Below are 21,055 nucleotides of genomic sequence, written 5' to 3'. Positions count from 1 at the left end.
CTGGTGGAGGTGAATGGATACCACACAATCTGGTTTCGGTGTCACAGTACTGCTGCAGCTATTTCCGAAAGTAGTAGATCCATACCTAGAAAACATTATTTAAATGGCTTAGGAGTGGACAGATTTGTTTAATGTGAACAGCTTGCTCCATTAGTTTGTTATATATGGCTTCCCTTCACATCTCCACCTGGCCCTCCTAACATGACTGTGTTAACATTTTTGAAGTGGTCCTGTGAATCTTGCTTGAGTACCCAACCTCTCACGGCCCTACAGCCAACTCCCTCATCCAATCACATCGCTGTTCTCATGTTAAGCTGTATGAGTAAATATTCTTGATTCGCTAGAGTGGGCTGGCTCTGCGTCCCAAAAGGTACAATAGGCCTATACAGCTGGGTTGGAGAGGTTTGTATTGCGCATGTTTGTTTGGCCATAGCAAGATAGTCAGCCAAAACAACTTGCTCACATCAAGCTTAAGGGGCCACTCCTCGCTTCTGTCAATTTTTGGCAGCAGTGATGCACTGGCCCCACCCTGCCCTCATACTCCAGGTTTGTGTCCAGCAGTGGGGGGTGACACCTCCCCACTCCCACAGAGGAATCGCCACTGTGCATACTCTACTTAGAGCTTCATCTTCTGCTTTCTCAGCAGGCTCTTCGGTTCCAAATCTGTTTCCTACAATTTCGCCCCCCAAACTTCTCTTCCATCGCTATCATTCTCACGCCTCCCCCATGCTTCCAGCATTCCTCCCTTTCAGCCTCATTGGAACTTTCTCTTCTGATTTCTGTTCTTGCATTCTCACTTGCCCACCATCTCCTCCAAACCCTGTCACCAAGATTCTCATTTGTGGCACTAAATGTCTCTAGGCATCACCAATGTAGCCTGACCAGTGTCTTCCTCTCTTCTGCCCTCTCTTCCCTGAAATCACTCTTCTTTCTAATCAATAACTTCTGTATTCTCAGCAGATGGCAGTATGTCCAGTATGTGCTCTTCCTCCCTCTGTCTCCATCCACTCCTATTCCATTAGAATTGCTGCCGTCTCCTTCCTTACTCAGTGTCTATGTTCAGCCTTTATTTGATCTCATCATCTCTTTACTTTGATTCACTTGCTGCTGTCACAATAATAGCTCAGTATGAAAATCTCAACATTTATGTGGCTACGAGTTAAGATGAATTCACTGGCAACAGCCACACACTGCACAATTATTTTTTCTGGAAGTCCTGTTTGACTACCAAAGTGTCCTCCTTAAACTCTGTCCGCAAGATCTCTAGAAAAAAAATATTCGTTGGTACCAAAATCAAGAACGTTTTTGCCGTCTTAAAATGAACCCTGTCTGGGCATTCAGATTAATTTTCCACCAAAAATACATTCTTTAATCTCTAATGCATGTTTTATGCTATCGTCCATCTTTGTGACACCATCTGTAGATCAGCGGTGAGTTCCTGGACTGTTTTACCTGACACCCATATGCTGGTCATGTCAAAACAGCTAGTTCTTCAGAATGCCACAGTTCATTCAGTCTCCGGCCTGGGGAAACTTGAACCGGTTACTTCCACCTCCGCTTCAGGTAAGTCTAACCAATTTCTAATACCTGTATTTAATAACAAAATGCCGCACACACACAAAATGCCGCACACAAAGTGCTCCAGCATATTTGGAATGACGTCTTCAGACCTGTACTTCAATTAAGTGGAACTTGGAGACCCCCTGCTGCTTATAGTATTCAGGCTGCTAATGAGATGGCAGTAACACCATACTAGCCCTTCTTCCATACGAAGCTGAAATAAACGGTACACAGTCAAAATATCGATTCTTTCATTTCGACTTACACTTATATCGAGTTGCAAATATCGAAGGGACAGAATATCGATGTCCAGAATATCGATGGCCAGAATATCGACCCTAAGGTAAGTAATATCGAAATCACTTATATCGATAGCATACATATCGATGTAAGTAATATCGAAATTACTAATATCGATAGCTTATATATCGATGTAAGTAATTTCGATTTACTAATATGTGTTAGAGATTTTATTTAAGTATTTAAATTAATTGTTATAATATGTGTTTAATATGTTTTTATAAATTAAAAACATATAAAAGTAAATTATATATTTTACTACCAGAGCGGGTTGTGGGTTTTTAGCGGAATAGGGTGGGAAGTAATTTATTTGTAATTAAATAATTATTTTTTAATGATTAATTTATTTTGCAAATAAATATTTATTGGCAATGAATTATTTTAATTGATTAATTGATGAATTAATTGATAATTTATGTATATTTTTAAGTAAATTATATGTTTTACTACTGGAGCGGGTTGTGGGTTTATAGGGGAATAGGGTGGGAAGTAATTTTTTTGTAATTAAATAATTATTTTTTAATGATTAATTTATTTTGAAATTAAATATTCATTGGCAATGATTTATTTTAATTGAATAATTGAAGAATTATGTATATTTTTCAATAAATTATATGTTTTACTACTGGAGCGGGTTGAGAGTTTATAGGGGAATAGGGTAGGAAGTAATTTAATTTAATATAAATTATTTTTGGGTAAAGGAGTACTTTTAGGGTTAGGGTCAGTTTTCAGTTCTTGGGTAAAGGGGTATTTTTAGGGTTCAGGGTCAGTTTTCAGTTTTTGGGTAAAGGGGTATTTTTAGTGTTCAGGGTCAGTTTTTAGTTCTTGGGTAAAGGGGTATTTTTAGTGTTCAGGGTCAGTTTTTAGTTCTTGGGTAAAGGGGTATTTTTAGTGTTCAGGGTCAGTTTTCAGTTTTAGGGTAAAGGGGTATTTTTAGTGTTCAGGGTCAGTTTTTAGTTCTTGGGTAAAGGGGTATTTTTTGGGGTTCAGGGTCAGTTTTCAGTTCTTGGGTAAAGGGGTATTTTTAGGGTTCAGGGTCAGTTTTCAGTTTTTGGGTAAAGGGGTATTTTTAGTGCTCAGGGTCAGTTTTTAGTTCTTGGGTAAAGGGGTATTTTTTTGGGTTCAGGGTCAGTTTTCAGGTTTTGGGTAAAGGGGTATTTTTAGTGTTCAGGGTCAGTTTTTAGTTTTTGGGTAAAGGGGTATTTTTAGGGTTCAGGGTCAGTTTTCAGTTTTTGGGTAAAGGGGTATTTTTAGCGTTCAGGGTCAGTTTTTAGTTCTTGGGTAAAGGGGTGTTTTTGTGGGTTCAGGGTCAGTTTTCAGTTTTTGGGTAAAGGGGTATTTTTAGGGTTCAGGGTCAGTTTGGGGTTTTTGGGTAAAGGGGTATTTTTAGGGTTCTGGGTCAGTTTTCAGTTCTTGGGTAAAGGGATATTTTTGGGGTTCAGGGTCATTTTTCTCTACTGTTGCACCCACTGGAGTGGGAATAGTAATTTTAACCCCTACGCTATGCAACACTTTCCCTACTGTTGCACCCTCTGGAGTGGGAATAGTAATTTTTACCCCTACGCTATCCTACACTTTCCCTACTGTTGCACCCTCTGGAGTGGGAATAGTAATTTTTACCCCTACGCTATCCTACACTTTCCCTACTGTTGCACCCTCTGGAGTGGGAATAGTAATTTTTACCCCTACGCTATCCAACACTTTCTCTACTGTTGCACCCTCTGGAGTGGGAATATTAATTATTGTTAAGTATATATTATATATGATTTGTTAATAATTTTTTTTATTAAATATGTATTTTTTTTTAACATTATTAAATATATTTAAATATGTTTAAGTAATTTAAAAGTATTATTTACAGTATTTTTTATGTTATTTAAAAAAAAACGATATTTTTGACATCGATATTTTTAACATCGATATTACTTTTTCGATATTTTGGTACTTACCATGTTGTACATAGGGCGTCGATATTCTTGCAATCGATATAGTTACGCCGATATTTGTGTAGGTCGAAATTATGTCTGTCGAAATTCTGTCATAGATCCGAAATAAACCTTTACCCTGGAAATGGCTGATCCTCTTTAACTAAATTCATAGGTCTGCTGAAAGCCCACATGTTCCCCTCTTGGCCTATCATGTGGCCAGGCCTCAGACCGAACACTGACTAGAAAAGCTATATCCTATACTTTGTTCTATAAGTGCCATAACTTGCGCACGCACTGCTTGTGTTGACGTTCGGAAATCACCATGGCATAGAACTGTGGCAGGAGCGAGGATGTGAACAAGAACAGTTGTGAAAAACGCAATGGCTGCTAGTGAAAGTGAACATGCATTATTTCTGATCAATAGTTTAGCATTCTGAGGAGTTCAGAGGTACTCTGTCTCATCTGGTCCACAAGGAGACAAGTGTATAAATAAAATGTAAAACATATATATATGGCACATTGACGTTTGAGGCATACCCTGAGGAAGTTTCAAGCAGAAACGAAACATGTTGGTTTTAAATGCAGTTATCCCGTTGTTCTTCTGCACGAAAAGGCAAGCAGGCAAAGTTTTGTGCGACTCATCTATCTCTCGAGGGGGAAGTTTGTTGGAATGTAAGTCGGCTTGGTTCTGCCGAGGAGTAAACGCACAGCCACGAAAAGAGCGCCAGGCGTCCCCGCACCTGAACCAGCCTTTTTTGGAACCGTGTCAACGGATTAGGGGATCGCGGTGCTCCCGGGGACTGGACTCCGGTTTTGGCCCTCTGTTAGTCCTGAAAGTTGGCTAACGTGGAGGAAACTTGCAGCAAAACGTAGCAGATGTAAAAGCGGTCTGTGACCACAACGAGAAACTTTGCACCACCCACTGGAGGGTTTAAACTACAAGAAGCGCTAATGAACCACAGGTCCCATAAAGCAATACTTTCAAAAGGAAGTTAACCTCAACTGGGCGGGACCATCGGAAAAAGATCTTAAAAGAACATTGAAAGCTCACCTGTGGCACATTGACCTTTGAGGCATACCCTGAGGAAGTTTCAAGCAGAAACGAAACATGTTGGTTTTAAATGCTGTTATCCCGTTGTTCTTCTGCACGAATTAAAGGCAAGCAGGCAAAGTTTTGTGCGCCTCATCTATCTCTCGAGGGGGATGTTTGTTGGAATATATATATATATATATATATATATATATATATATATATATATATATATCCTACTGGCGGTCGCCAGTAGGTATATATAGTTAGGATTTTTTTGAATAGGGATTTCTGAAAATTCTATGTTGAATAACTTTGGCGTTGATGGACGGAATTGGCTGAAATTTTCAGGAAAATGGCACATTTTGTTTCTGAGCGTCCCCTGAAAGTCTGGGGGGGTTTCGTCAAGCGGGGGCCGAGAAAAAAGGGGGGTCCCAAAACGTGTTTTTAACATTGAGTTTTCCATAGGGCGGTTGGACTCACTTTTAGCTCGAACGGATGAATGGATTTCTATGAAACTTGGCAAAATTGTAGAGACTGTTTGCCCGATGTGCCTTTGCTAGGTCTCAAGATATGTGCTCCAGTGGATTTTGAGAAATTAACTTTCAAAAAAATATATATATCTGTGACAGCGTCCCGGTTAGCGCCCCGGTTCGTGTACCAGACGCGTAACGGAACTTCGCGAGGAGAAGCGGATTGGCACTCCGGTGACTCAGCATTCTAAACAGTCCGGAGCGGCCGCCATCTTGTCTCTCGGTAGGATCGAGAGACAAGAGGTGGAAATAAACGAAGGAGGAAATGAATGAAAGGGGCATGGTAGACCCCTCCTGACCCCCTAGGATTAATGTGGGGGCTATTAAAGGGCCCCGCGGGGCAAAAAAAGAAACATTTTTTTTCGATTTTTCGCGGTGGAAGCGCTACCCGAACCGGGTAGCTCACCGGTAGCGTAACGGGAGTCCGCCATCTTGTGTTTCAGACGAATTTAGTCACAAGATGGAGGATAAACAATGTTGGGAATGGGTATAAGGAGCACGGGAGTCATATCCTGACCCCCTAGGTTTTCTGAGGGTGGCTGAGGAGGCCCATATATGTAAAAAAACAAAAACCTTTTTTTTCATATTTTCGCACGGTTAGCGCCCGGTCCGCGCACCGGGTAGCGTTCCGGAAAGCGTAACAAGGGGAAAACCAAGGGAAATAGTAAAATAATATTTTAGAGTGCTTTGAGGTAGGGTAGCTCTGAATAGAGCTGTTGTGTTGTGTGGGTGATGTAAGTACCAACATGTAGGTACCAATGAAGAGTCTAAAATTCAATGTACACCGTCTCCTCTGTAGATATTTTGTATGTTCTAATATGGGTTATTTAAATGTAAATGTGTGGAAAAGCACTTCATGCTTTAAAGCAATTGTATTTTTGAACTGATTGTTCTTTCCTCTTAGTCCTCCTCTTTGTTTTTTTTTTCCCCACAGTCTTCTTCAGCATGATAGTTGATACATTTGTTGCCTCAAAAAATTTATATACATAAAAAAATTATATTAAATACATATAAAATATATTTTTCCTTTAAAAGAATACATTTTACAGCTTTTGATATTTGCTTTTAAAAAACCATTGAAATTCACTGAAAAAACCATAGGTTATAGACCATATATAGTTAGGAATTAGCATTTACAAAACCTTGAAAATTCACTGAAAAAACCATAGGTTATAGACCATATATAGTTAGGAATTAGCATTTACAAAACCTTATTTTACTCACACAAAACTATTGAAATTCGCATATATAGTTAGTTGCACTAACTATATATCGTGCACCCGCACTCCACTGCTGATCATGTCACATATTACATCATTCATGACATGGTCAATGACATCACTGATGACATCTCAAATGACATCACTGATATCACTGATGACAACATCCAGTGACTGTAGGTTTCTGTAAAGTTAAAATATGTCTTACCTATTGAAGAATGAGTGGATGTATAAGTGTCTGGATGAAGGATTTAGTAGGTGCATGACTGACTGTATGAGTGAGTGATTAAATGTGTCTCACTGAGTGCATGGGTTAGTGTCTTAATTTGTGCATCATTATGTCTGTTCTGTAAACTGCTGCATGTGTTGATCAGTAGCTATATGAGTAACTATATGGGTTATTGATTGGTTGCCCAAGTATTTGTATGGGAGACTGAGTGTGTGTGGGTGGCTGGGAGGTGTAAGACTCTGTGCATAGATGTGTGAGCAGTTGATTCACTAGATGTATGGGTTCAAAAGTGCATGTGGAAACAGCTGTATGGGCGGTTGACTGTGTGCATGAGTGTATTGGTGAGTGAATGGATATCTCAGTGCTACATGTCAAAGTAAGTACATATGTAAAACACAGTACATGTGAGTTGACATATATAAATAACTGTGCATAAGAGCCAGTGAATGTGTGAGTGGCTGTATGGATCATTGTGAACTTGTATCAGGGATTGTATAAGAGAGTAAATATGTGTTAGTATATGTTTGAATAAGTAAGGTGTGTATAACTGTATAGTTGAGGAAATGGAGGTGTGATTGATTCTTTGCATGACTGACTAGGTGTGTGAGTAACTCCATGGATGAGTGACAGTCTGTGAGTGTCTGTTTACACTGAGTGTATCTAAGGTAAGCATGGGCGAATTTTGCGAATCTCGCGTTCGCGAATTTTGCGGATTTGCGAACTCGCAATCCGCAAAATTCGCGGGAATTTGCGGATTTTTTTTTTTTGTGTTCGCCCGTGTTTCTGCCAGTTCGCGAGGGTTTTTACAATTTCGCAATTTGCGAACTTACCTGTCGGGTCGCAAGTTTTGCGAACTTGTTTCTACGTGTCCAGCCTGTTTGGGACACTCTTCTTCATCACTGCCACTCTGTCACCACTGCCACTCTCTGACTACTCATGCCACCCTCTGGCCCACCCATGCCACCCTCTGTTTCATCACCACACCCTCTGGTTGTCCAGTGTACATTATTTTCGGCAAAGCACACCTTCCCTGCCTCAAGTGACCTGAATTAATTTGGGGCTGATTAATGTGTCACAGAATATTTTTTTCGCTGGCACCTGCTTCCTTAGTGCGCCCTGATTAGTGATCTTTTGCACTTGCTAAGTGCTTTCATTGTTGCAAAATTAGTTACAACACCTGCCCTGCCCCAACTGACAATAATGAATTAGGGGCTGATTAATGGATTTTAACTTCCAGCCTGGCTCCTGCTTGTCTCCCTTAGCTGTAATTCAGGACCTTTGTGGCATATGTGTAACTATTCTGAGGTTCAGAGCAGGGTCACATAATAGTTGCAACTGGCAACTGAACTCTGGAGGGCCCCCTCAGGAAGCACTACAGGAAATGGCTACTAATGATGAGCCTGAACTTTTGAACCTGGTAAGTAGTTTCAGTTTTGCTAAGATCGTATTTCTGCAATTTAGCACTTATTCGCGGGGCCCGAAGTTGTACTGGGAAGCCGCGAACTCACGCGAACAGTGCGAGCAGTGCGAGCAAAATCCGCTGCTCGCGGATTTGCGGATTTTGCGGGAGATTCGCGAATCTCGCGGATTGCGAATTTCCCGAAAATCCGCAAAATCCGCGAGCGAAACGGATTTTCCGCCCATGCTTAATCTAAGGTTATATTAGAGTCTGAAGAGGTTCATCGTATTATCACATGAATGATGTCATCAGTGATGTGATCAGTGATGCCATCAGTGATGTCATCAGTGATGTCATCAGTGATGTCACTGACCATGTCATGAATGATGTAATATGTGACATGATCAGCAGTGGATTGCAGGTGCGCGATATATAGTTAGCGCAACTAACTATATATGCGAATTTCAATGGTTTTGTGCGAGTAAAATAAGGTTTTGTAAATGCTAATTCCTAACTATATAGGTTTTATAACCTATGGTTTTTTCAGTGAATATATATATATATATATATATATATATATATATATACACACACTAATTTAATAAAACTAGAAATAATTCATGCAAATAATCCATTTCACACAAGGTATGTTTAGGATTCAAGCTACGTAGTTGGAGATTTCCTTTCTCAGATGAACGCTATCTTACATGTTCTCACTGGAACAGAGCATCCCACATGGATTCTAATTTAGAAGAGTCCAGGGTTTGTGTGAAACCAACGTTCCGATAGGGCAAAGAGACAGCTATAATACAACTTCGAATGAACAAATCTAGACCCATGTTAGAAGACCTGAAACTGGAGAGTGGAAGATCATGTAGATTTTTCCTAGTAAATTATGAAGGAAAGTCTTAATTTTATTAAAGACATGGAGGCTATAGAAATTAACACAAGATTGGAAAACAAAATAGGAGCCTCTGGTCTTGACATACAATTCTGTACCTAGAGTCTAATTCAAATAGCTAAGACCCAACATATGACACAGTAAGACCTTCAGATCTGGCAGAGAAGCGAGGGCCCTGCTTCAATCTCCTCAGGTTATCAGAAGAGCATGATCCCTGGGAAACGATAGGGTCATGGTGAATTCTGTATAAATCCAGGATCCAGAGGCAAGGAACCCTGTTGTGTAATTCAATACATTAGTGAGTGCTGCTTTAGCAAATATTTTGCCTACACGCTACTGTCTTCCCTAAGTGCAGGGTCCTGTCCTGAATGATTCCCCATCCGCACCAGGATGTTTTTGACCCAGGTGATAGTACGGGAGTCATTCTACATCTTCAGATTGGATATGCTTGGCATCAGTCCCCAGTCATTACTAATCTTACTATTTCTGGATTTTACTATATTTAAAAAGTGTTCTGTGGCAATAATCTCTTGAAGCCTGGATTCAGTAGGCCTGGTGAGGTTGTACAGGCTTTTTTCCAAAGCTCCAACCAACACCCAGAATCCTTCACAGCTCTTCTAGTCAGTTTAAGCCTCTACAGCATTCATAACAATACATCCAAAACAGAATGCCCTCTATACTCTAACACATAAAAACTAGAATGCTAACTCAAGATACTACATGCACATTACCCCAACATGGGGTCTCAGTGCTGACCTTTTTATGTCCTGTGGCTCAAATAGCAGAATTGGATTGTAAGTTCTCCTTTAGATCTTGTCAAAGATGTAGAAAGATGGTGCTCAAGTGTGCCTGAATTCTGGCTCTAGCACGGTAAACTAGAAGGCCTGATTACAAGTTGCATGGTAATGGGTAACAGTAAAATCACAGGTTTCCCATTACCGTGCGATAAACCCCCACCAGTTCAACGCAATGATGAGTAACAGCCCAAATGGGGAATTACCATTTGGGACCGATTTAGTTTGCTTGTAAATCCATTTGGAATTCCAAGTTCCTTTAAGTTTTAACACTTACATTAACCACCTGCTCTGAGCAGGTGATAAATGTATGCTGGGACCTGAGGTTGGGGTTGGGTGGTGAGCAAAGAGGGGAATGGTTTACTGGCAATGATGAGCATTTTAGTCTCCTTCTGTAAAAAAAAGAAAAAAAAAGGGAATGAGGATTGGCTGCTACTGCACCCCTAGCCTAATGCAGTTATTCCTTCTGGAATTACCAGCTGGAAAAATCAGGTGTGGTTCTCCATACTCAGAATAAAATGGGGTTAAAAAAACCCATCTACTCTGAATCAGCCTAGCAAACTTAAATGCAGTAACTTTGCTGACTGTCTTCCCTTTGCAGAAATAGTCTAGCGGGAGTTTGAGCTTCCCAAAGGATGTGGTGATGTATAAATATTTCATAAGATTTAAAGATTTACGCGAGCCATCTCTAAAAACACTGGACAACACATTTTACATAGAATCCTTTCTCTAATAGTAAACCAGTGAAACGATCACCTGAGTTGAAAGATAAGGAGGCATTGGCCTAGTTTATCCTTGAACCACACAGCCACATTCTCAGCTGATTATAGTCTGTGAAGCAGTGTGGCCTAAAGTCCAGTATACTGAATATTCCAGTAATCTAGTTGTGAAGTGATAAAGGCATACAACTTTATATAAACTTCATTGAATGCAATATGAGAAAGTGAAATAAAATGCAGTTGTATATCAGAATATTTTATACAGAAATATCATCTGACATAAATCTATTTCAGAAAAAGAAATTACTGCATGCAATGTCAAATTTCTAGATTTGATGAACGGTATTAAAACCATTTTGCATATTTCTGATCACAATTGGCAGACAAGCGATTCAAAATTGTGCTGAAAACCTAAAGGAAACTAGTTTTTGTTGTATCTGTCCCGAAGCGGATCAGTAAAGAATAATTTCCATCTTCCTCTCCTTCTGCACAAGTAATTGCTAAAGATATTATCATGATCCACAGCGAGATAAAAGCAAAATAGAGGTTTATTCTATTTCCATGCTTAGCCTACTCTCCCTTGCGTGAGTTAGTAATGAAGACCTAACATACCTCCTGCCCAGTGTGACACAAGTTTCAACATTGGTGAATGCCTGAGGGAGCTCAATATCTGCAAAAGATACTGAGGCCAGCTCGGAATACCAAGACCGTTGTCACAGGCTAGACCATATTGAAGTACATTTCTTGTTAGGAGTGCCTCGTCGTGTTCCATATCACGAGCCACAGCAAAGCAGGGCAGGTTTGTACTAGATCGCATATATAACTCAGTCCCAACTCTCTGTGGCACGTGAAGTGGGGTGAGGAAAGGGGAACAGATAAATGCTTGCGACAAAAGCATTTTTCTTCTGTCTGGGTAGCGCATACCTCCCTAATGACCCAAACTCCCGCCCCATAAGTAGCAGCTGGTACACATTGCCTGGAATAAATTTGTATATTGGAGTGAACGCTCAATCCCCTGGTGAGAATGGTAGACTAAAATATCCACAATTTATGATCTTGAGAAACCAGACACTTTCTAAAATCATTATGACTTGCCCTGGATTTGTCCCTGGTCGCTCTGCAGCATGAAGTCTGCGAGTTTTCTTCGTGCCTTTAGAACTGCTGCATCAAGAGGTGAGGGCGCTGCAGTCCTTTTTGAAGTAGAAGGCTTGTTCCTCCCTGAAATGGGGCTACATGTGTGTGATGCTGCATAGAATGGGAATCGGTATCCAAGATCACTGTTTGATATAACACGCAGTACTCAACAGGGATGCCCCTTATCCCCACTGCTGTTCTCTAGGTATGCACACTTCATTCAGTGAGGCATACAGTTTAAAGGGTGGTGTATTTTGCTGCCCTGCCAAGCAGGGGATTTTGTGCTCTACGTGTGTTGCAAAACATGTGTTTAAAGACAACACGGAAACATTTAACATATTATCTGAAGTTGTCGACTGATTGATAACATTGCCTCTTTTCTTGGCTAAGCAAATTGCCCTCATGAGAATGGTGATCCTACCAGACTCTTATAGCTGTTTACGAACATCCCCATCACTCCACCATAGTCATTTTTTTTCTTTTTTTTCCATGAACCTAAAACACCTAATGATAAAGTTGGCAGGGGCAGACAAGCAACATACAGTGGAATGAACATCATTGACCCTATCTGGTGAACTCCACATTCAGAACTTTGCTTTTGGGCAACTTCAGTGCACATCACACGCTTCTGGTTTCATTGGTCCACTGCTTTGTTGCTTCTTTGTTTTAACTCCACACCAATGATGGAGTCAGGGCAGACCTGAGGCTCAAAACTAGCCGGCGAATAGATAGGTGAATATAGTCTCTTCTCATGTGCAGACAGCTCTTCATAGGAGACCTAGAAACGTTTCAGGCAGACTAACAGCTGGCCTTTGTTTGTGCCCAGATAAACGGTATGTTGTTGAATAGCAGACATGGACTCGTTCATGTCTGATGTCTTATGTGATCAAATTACTCCTCAGCAGAGTTTCAAGCTATTTGGATTTTCAAGAATGCAACAAGTCTCAGATGCTCACATAGTGAATCTGATTCATACACACGTCCCAGGATTGCCAGGGTTGACAGCTTTTTGGAAAGAGCTATTCGGTGAGTTATACTTGATGACACAGCTGAAGATAGACCCTCACTCCTGATAGTGCCACTACGATATGCCTGAGATATCCTGCTCCCAAGTAGATACACAGCCTTGTGTTGGTTGCCAAGATTGGTAATGTGCTGGGATACCGGCCCACAGCCTGAGGTCCTTGTGGGATTAAAGGCCTGTTTTTCTGCAATGGCTCATCACACACATATACATTTCTCCTCCCAACCTTCTGATGCCTAAAAGACATCTGGAATCTAGGAAACAAGACCTACATCGAAAAGAGGCGATCTCCTAAGCCCCGAACAATGATTGATGAACACCTGACCTATTCTATATGCTGCTTCAAGGAGCAGAAATGGTCGGGAGGGATCAATATCAAAGTCCTATACAAGTCAGGTATTAGACGTTCCCTAACAGGGGGAACACAATTCTCGATATTTTAGAACTATTTTATGTACAATGATCACATGCCTAGTAATATCATGCTTACTAATTTTATTTGTAGTAATCCGTACTTCAAAGCAGTCAATCTTTTTATATTTTTTTACATACTATTATTTATCAAATCAAATGCACATATATACATACATCTCTATTTCAACGAAATATCTATATACACATTTTTAAATACAAAAAACTGTCACAAGAAAGCAATTCTTTTTTCACCCAAAGAAAAACTACTAAGTCAAAGAGCGTGGCCCCCTATTCAATCAGGGGGTCCACTAAGAGGAAGTTGTGTACAAACACAATCGGTTCTACAAAGTTCTGAACCAGAATTCCAGATTGTGTTCAACCAAAAAGTTCAATCAAGTACAGAATATCAACGGACTCCTCTTGTCGAAAATGGCCTGTGGACGCGTTTCGGCCTCCAGGGATCTTGGCCTCCTCAGGACAAGGGTGAATAGAGAACCTACACATACACAGGAAAAGACCCACAAGGTATCGGGTCTATCTAATTCAAATACAAATGTCTCTGCGCCACCCCAGTGAACAGTAACTGCCACCAACACCAGAGGTGAGAACCAGTGGGAGCAATCAAAAACCATAGTGTCATTCAACCACTACATAGACCAGTGTTTCCACATATATAAGTGAATCAAACTACTACAAAGTCATGGACATGAGCCACCTTGAGCCCTTCACAAAGGAACAAAAATAATAATAAATAATAAAATAAATAAAACCTAATCAATAACAGCCCACAACTCAAGCAACGCCAACTATGGTATAATGTGTGGACTAGATCCAAGCTACCCCTGCACAAGGCAAAGGCACCAACATCTGGAGAGTGAGGATGACCAGCTACTTACTACTCTTCCAATTGAAGCGTAGTCTCCAGAAACATCCAAGGACTAGATAACTTCCTATTAGAATCAAGAAGATTACAGTGACGGGGATTAATCAAGGAGCAGCTCTAGTAAACATGAAGTCAAGTCTTGCGATGGTTACTAAACCAAACCTACTCATACTTCGAGCAAGTCCACTCTCTTACCTGGTAAAACAGGGACAATCCTTCGTAAAGAGTCACTGATGGCCCCTTCCACAGTGGCCCACCGTCCTCTTAAATGGTTCTTGTGGTGTCCGCCAACTCTGTAAACACAGGGCACCAATATCAAAATATACACTATCGGTCGCCCTCACGGGACAAAGTAAGACTCTGTATCCTACTCTCAATTCAACGTGTTTCCATAGTTACCATACTCGCAGTTACTATATACCTGCGCATTCCTAGTAAGTATGCTGGGCACGCATGTTACATAAAAAAACAATGGGAGAGCAAGGGAATTGTGGGGTGTCGGTAACCCCAGTATAATGATGAGCTAAACAAGACTGGACGAGCCCACTATGTAGGTATGGTACAATCACTAGTATGGTTAGTACATGGACTCATTACATTTGTTTAAAAGACCCCTCACATACCAACCTGGTTGGTGTCATTCATCACTGGGGTCCCAACCGGGTGGCTGAATGCCCCCTGGTTGTGCTACGACGCCTGATCACAGCGGAGCTGGTGTGTTGTGAATGTGTGATGTGACGTGAATTATACTTAAAAATATCTCGGAGAATCCTTGCCTGTAAACTTTGTAAGTGGCGGCTCAAGATATGGGTAAAAAATGTGTAGTGCAACTAAATGGGAACTTATTATCCTTAGTTGACTATGTGAGTGGTCTACATGTTTCAGCCCGCGAAGGTATATGTTAGTGGCCTTCTTCAGGACTGGAGAGTGAGACTGGTGAGTGGCAAAGTGGAAAGTGCCATGTGAAAAAAAGTGAAGTGCCTACACACATGCTAAGGTGTGTGGTGTAAGTGTCAACATACTTACGGACACTTGAAAAAACACTATGTAAAGGTTATGGGCAGCTGTTCGAGGCTCGGAAGGAGTCTCATCCGATGTCCCAATTTGGTCTCGGCATGAAGCCAGTCTGTAAACCTGCTGTGGTGTCCTGCAGTACTGGCTGGTCACATGTCTGCATATAAATACCATTATCTAGCCTACTAGTAAATCAATAGTTGTGTATACCTTGTAATATTGAAATGTGTGTTAGATATTTCTATTAAATATGACTGCTGAAAGAGTACACTTTTTCCATGAAGACTGTTTGTTACCGCTCTGTAAAATCTGGTGTCTTCGCTTCTTTCTTGTGATACCTCGACGTCTGTCAGTAATGGGTAGTAGTCTATAGTAGTGCTTTATAAAAAAATAAAGTTGGAAAATGTATCCAGTTGGTAATGGATGAAACAGTGGCAGAAAATGAAGGTGAAAAGAGAACATGGTTGTTAGAATGAGACTTCTATGCATGACTAACGCTGGAGGGGACAGCACACAGACTTCACTTGTGTGTTAAAGGCCTCTGGGGGTTCTGGATGTTTCTGATGAGCTGTGGCAGTCTCTTTGATGCAGCCATACTGCTGCCTAATCCTTTCTCTTCTCCTCATTTGGCCCCCATTCTTTCCTGTGTTTTACTCTTTCCAGTCCTTCTCTGCCTCTAATTCTCTCACCCTTCTGCACTCTCACCCTCTTCCTTTGTGCCTTCTTTCTGCCTCGCTGTCATCTTGTTTCCTCCTGGACAGTTTTTTTATTTTCCTTCTGATCTCTCCCTGTTTGATTCCATGCTAGCTCCCCTTTTGGTGCCAAGACAGAGTTTAGGTAAATGAGTATAAAACTGTTGGTCTTGAGCGTATTCCAAATGCAAACTGTTTATATTCATCACTTGTAATTAGATGTTTATCTCTTTCTCTCCCAGGAAACGTTTGGATTTATTCCATTTATGCCCCAAATTATACAGACCCCACTGCTGCAAACTACTGCCACAAGGGGCTCTACCTCTATGCCTTCTGGATTACAAATTTGTTTTACATTTTCCTGGGACTGTTCCTCTTCATGGTCTGCGTTATTCTGGCTGTGGAATGCTTCATCCACAGTTTCTTTAGAAGTCTGAGTAGAAATAGAGCTGAATCCTAACTCCTGATCGACATTTCTGTAGACCTGGTATTGTTGGGTGTCAGACCAGTGGACATCATCTAAACATGTTTTACTGGTCTACTCCTTTTTCTGCCCCATCAGCAGCTCTTCTGGATCCAGGTTGTGCTGGGCAAAAGAAAAATCTATGGACCCAATGAACAAAGACCAAAAGGAGTCCATTGAAACCATTAGAAGCCAAATGTACGAGTATGAGGTTGACAAACTAAAGGTCACGAAGACCTGATCACTGGTCGTGTCATTCAAAGTGTATCATTTGAAGTCATTAAACACCAATATTTTCCAGTAAAAAGCCTCATGTAATCAACAGAGGACCGTGTTTGAATCCATCAGGAATTATCTTTATTGCAGCCTCAAGGCCTCTTCCTGAAGAAGACCAGAACAACCGCCTGGGTCTGATGCCCAAGAGGAAGTGGCCAACTTAGCTTACCTTTGACCTTCACCCTCCATCTGGCTTCCTGACAAAGGCAGCCGGAAGAGCTCCATAAAGGGTATACCCATACAGATCTTTGAGGAGAGCGTCATCCTGTTCTTGCACCCCGGACCTTTTTCTGCTACTTCAGTGAGAAGTCCCTCCCTGCATAGAATTTGCCACTCCAACAGTGCACTGTTTCTGCATATAATATTCAATGGGGCTTGAACTGTAATATGGGGCTCTGAGTGAATTTTTGTGTGAAAATATGCCTGACAGTCAACTGTCTCTCTTCTTGTCCCTAACATTTGTTAAACCAACTTGTGCCAATTTAGCCTATGTTTTCAAATCGGTTATACTTAGATATACTACTGTTGTTTTGACATTCTATCCACCGAATAGTGGATCGGACTTAACGAATTAGATTGAAGAAATATGAGCTTTGCTATTGTATGTTGTTTTGGGACGTTTTATCTGACTAAGATATATCCATTGGTGATGAATGTTCAGTGTGGATTCATGGTTTGAAAGGACCCTTGAATGATTGATTGTATGAATGCGGTGTGTTAGGCTGTCCATGGAAAGTGTCACTATTTGGGCCAGTTGTTGTGTTTATATTTTGTTATGTAACCAGAATAGATTTTGATACTGATCCACTGCTTTTGAATATCAATAAGACAAGAATAAAATGTTGTCATAATAATTGATTCATCTACTCCTTTTTGTTTACACATGGTCTAGCCTGAGTGACTATTTATATAACGACTTACAACTCGGATCGGTAGAGCTGCTTGTAAGATTGTATGATACCTTGATTTTCCCCTAGTGCTCTACCTCTATCGTTCCAGGGGTTCCCCTCTTACGTAGTGGTTTTGCCCAAGAGGAATTGGCCAACTTAGCTTAACTTTGACCTCCCCCACTCCTGCTGGCTTCCTGACCAAGGCAGCCGGAAGAGCTCCAGAAAGGGTATACCCATACAGCTCTTTGAGTAGAGCGTCATCCTGTTCTTTCACCCTGGACCTTTTTCTGCTACTTCAGTGAGAAGTCCCTCCTTGCATAGAATTTGCCACTCCAACAGTGCACTGTTTCTGCATATAATAATCAATGGGGCTTGAACTGTAATATGGGGCTCTGAGTGAATTTTTGTGTGAAAATATGCCTGACAGTCAACGTTAATTTAAACAAGCCATGCAAATGTCAACTGGTCTGGCTTATAAATGAAAGTGCCTCTTATTCTTGCACTCACACATCCATTCATCCACCCACTGACTCATTCTTGCATTTATACACTTGCACAACAAAGCAGCCCCAAAAAACTCAACAGCATATGCATGGCAGGCATATGCTTGCAGCAACAAATAAAATTAAACATAGCAGTGTATTGGACATAGTGTATCATTTTTGAAGAGTTAAGGCATGGCCACCATGTTAAGAACCAACACACTGTCAATCTTGAAATGGTACAAAATTAATACACCGTGGACATTACCATTCCATTATAGTCACCTGATTTAGAGGCAGCGGGCGCACAAGATACGGCGCAGTGCAGATTAAATGAGCGGTAAGCAAGCAGCTTGTTAATGCTCTCTGGGGAACTCTTGAATGCTCTTAAAAAAAGTGAGGGTGATAAATTATGGCAGCACATTCATTATATCAGAACTCTGATAATAGACTCTGTGATTGTTCCAGGACTCATATTATACATGGATTTAGATTCTAGCAAGGCTCTGATTTTGCCACCTTTCTTCAGTGCAGGTCAGAAAGAGGCATAAGAGTTCGTTCAAGTGATGGAATACCATGTGAGTCGGTGCACTTCCAAAAAGGTACATGATTAGTGGTATTCTTCAACCCCTATACAATCTCTTTCCACTCTGAAAAAGACTGGAAAGTCAAGAGTAAAACCTTTTACAGGGAGGGAAAAGTAGGATGTGGGGAAATCAATTTGCAATCACTGAGCAGATTTTTGGATGAGCAAATGTAAACTTGTTTATTTTCTCATGCAAAAGTGACCTTCATAAAATGTTGCTAGTATTGTGTCATTCCACACTTCCCAGTAGTAACTGTGCATTTGTTGGGCAACATAAAAGTACAGATGGTGCCAGACTAATTTGATGCTCCTCTGCAGGATAGTGCATCCTTGAGACCAACTAGCCCACAATGTCACCAGATGCACCCCTCAACCTAAACAGGTAGCAACAATTTTGGCAACCACAGAACATGACATCCCTGAACCACTCTCCGAGCTCCTGGTAACTGATCTAGAACCTTTTTGCTCAGTCACTACTGCTCTTTCTCTCAGATATATACTAAGAATACACAGTGGGGCATTTTCAATATTTATTGCACCATCGTGATTCTAGTGTATAATATATGTGCTGCTATGATCAATAGACAGAAGTAGATAAAAGTGATTAGCAATGTAAGGACAGTGAACAGAATGGAAAGCTCCACCACCTTGCTAAGACAATGTAAAATATTGACGCACACAAAAACTATATATATATATATATATATATATATATATATATATATTCACTGAAAAAACCATAGGTTTCACACCAGGTATAGTTAGCTGAACATTTTACTCATACAAAACCATTGAAATTCCCACGTTCTAGTTAGTTGGACTCACTATAACTCGCGCGCCCGCAATCCACTGCTGATGATGTCACATATTACATCATTCATGACATGGTCAGTGACATCACTGATGACATCACTGATGACATCACTGATGACATCCTCCAGTGAATGTGTTTCTGTAAAGTTAAAATATGTTTTATACATTGAAGAATGAGTGGATGTATGAGTGTCTGGATGAAGGATTTAGTAGGTGCGTGACTGACTGTATGAGTGAGTGATTAAATGTGTCTTACTGAATGCATCGGTTAGTGACTAAACTGTCTAAATGTGTGCATCAGTATGTCTGTTGTTGTGTAAGCTGCTGCATGTGTTGATCAGTAGCTATATGAGTGGCTATATGGGTTATTGATTGATTGCCCAAGTATTTGTATGTGAGGGTGAGTGTGTGTGTGTGTGTGGGTGGCTGGGAGGTGTGTGACTTTGTGCATAGATGTGTGAGCAGTTGATTAATTTGGTATATGGGTTCGAGAGTGCATGTGGAAAGAGCTGTATGGGGGGTTGAGTGTGTATGGGTGTTGGTGAGTGAATGTCTATCTCAGTGCTCCATGTCCAAGTAAGTACATATGTAAAACACAGTGCATATGAGAGTTGGCATGTATAAATGACTATACATGAGAGCCTGTGATTGCGTAAGTGACTGTATGGATCAATGTGTACTTGTATCAGTGATTGTAAAAGAGTAAGTATGTGTTAGTATATGTTTGATTAAGTAAGGATTAGTGAGTAAAACTGTGTAGTTGAGGAAATGGGAGTGTGATTGATTCTTTGCATAACTGACTAGGTGTGTGAGTAACTCTGTAGATGAGTGTCAGCGTGTGAGTGTCTGTATAAGTGTATGAGTGGATATGATAGTGTTCTATTGATGAGTGACTGTATGTATGAGTGAATGTATGGGTGAATCAGTGGATGTGTGTGTAGACCTAGAAATCAGTGAGTGCGTATGTAGTTACTGGTATTGGTGTGTCAATCATTTCTGGAATGGTAGTTTGTATTTAACACTGTGTGTATCAAAGGTTAGATTAGAGTGTGAGGAGGTGCATCGTATTATCACATGGATGATGTCATCAGTGATGTCATTTGAGATGTCATCAGTGATGTCACTGACCATGTCATGAATTATGTAATATGTGACATCAGCAGTGGATTGCGGGCGAGCGAGTTATAGTGAGTCCAACTACCTATAACCGGGAATTTCAATGGTTTTGTATGAGTAAAATGTTCTGCTAACTATATCTGGTGTGAAAGCTATAGTTTTTTCAGTGAATTTCAAAGGTTTTTTAAATGCTAATTTCTAACTATAACAAGTGTGAAACCTATGGTTTTTTCAGTGAAATTCATAGTTTTTTTAAAAGCGAATTCCTTTGTATGTCGACTTTGTAACCTACGTTTTTTTTTTATTAGCTGTTTCTTACAAATTGTTTGAAAAAAAAATTTTGTTCAACGAATATATATTTTTTTCATAATTTTTTCCTGGTGCGCTCAGGGTGCGCGCACCGGTAAGCTCTCCCGAGAGCACAGCGAGAGCGCTATTTCTGCGTTTGTTAAAAAAAAATATGTATGATAACTAAATAATAATGCAAGATATTCTGTACCATACTTATAAAGCAGTACTTTTGATTTTCCGAATGAAAATGAATTTGCATTTCCGTAAAGCTACCAAAACGTCACTCAGGTGCGCCGCGTAAGCGCCCCTGGAAGCGCCTACGTTCACGCCGCATAAGCGCTGTCAGGTGATTCAAGTCACTCTT

General features: G+C 40.6%; 1 protein-coding gene across 1 annotated transcript in view; it reads left to right on the top strand.

Moving 5' to 3' along the window:
• Window positions 1-17,369, top strand: part of LOC147678413 (uncharacterized) — a 115,002-nt gene extending 97,633 nt beyond the window's left edge. Inside the window, exon 6 of the mRNA XM_086946004.1 lies at window positions 16,017-17,369. Within this exon, the coding sequence (XP_086802130.1) occupies window positions 16,017-16,234 (218 nt within the window). The 3' untranslated portion in view covers window positions 16,235-17,369. The remainder of the gene's footprint in view (window positions 1-16,016) is intronic.
• The last annotated feature ends 3,686 nt before the right edge of the window (window positions 17,370-21,055 follow it).

This window comes from Lissotriton vulgaris, chromosome 12, assembly GCF_964263255.1.
Source record: "Lissotriton vulgaris chromosome 12, aLisVul1.2, whole genome shotgun sequence".
NCBI lineage: Eukaryota > Metazoa > Chordata > Amphibia > Caudata > Salamandridae > Lissotriton > Lissotriton vulgaris.
This window is presented reverse-complemented; position numbering and strand designations above follow the sequence as displayed.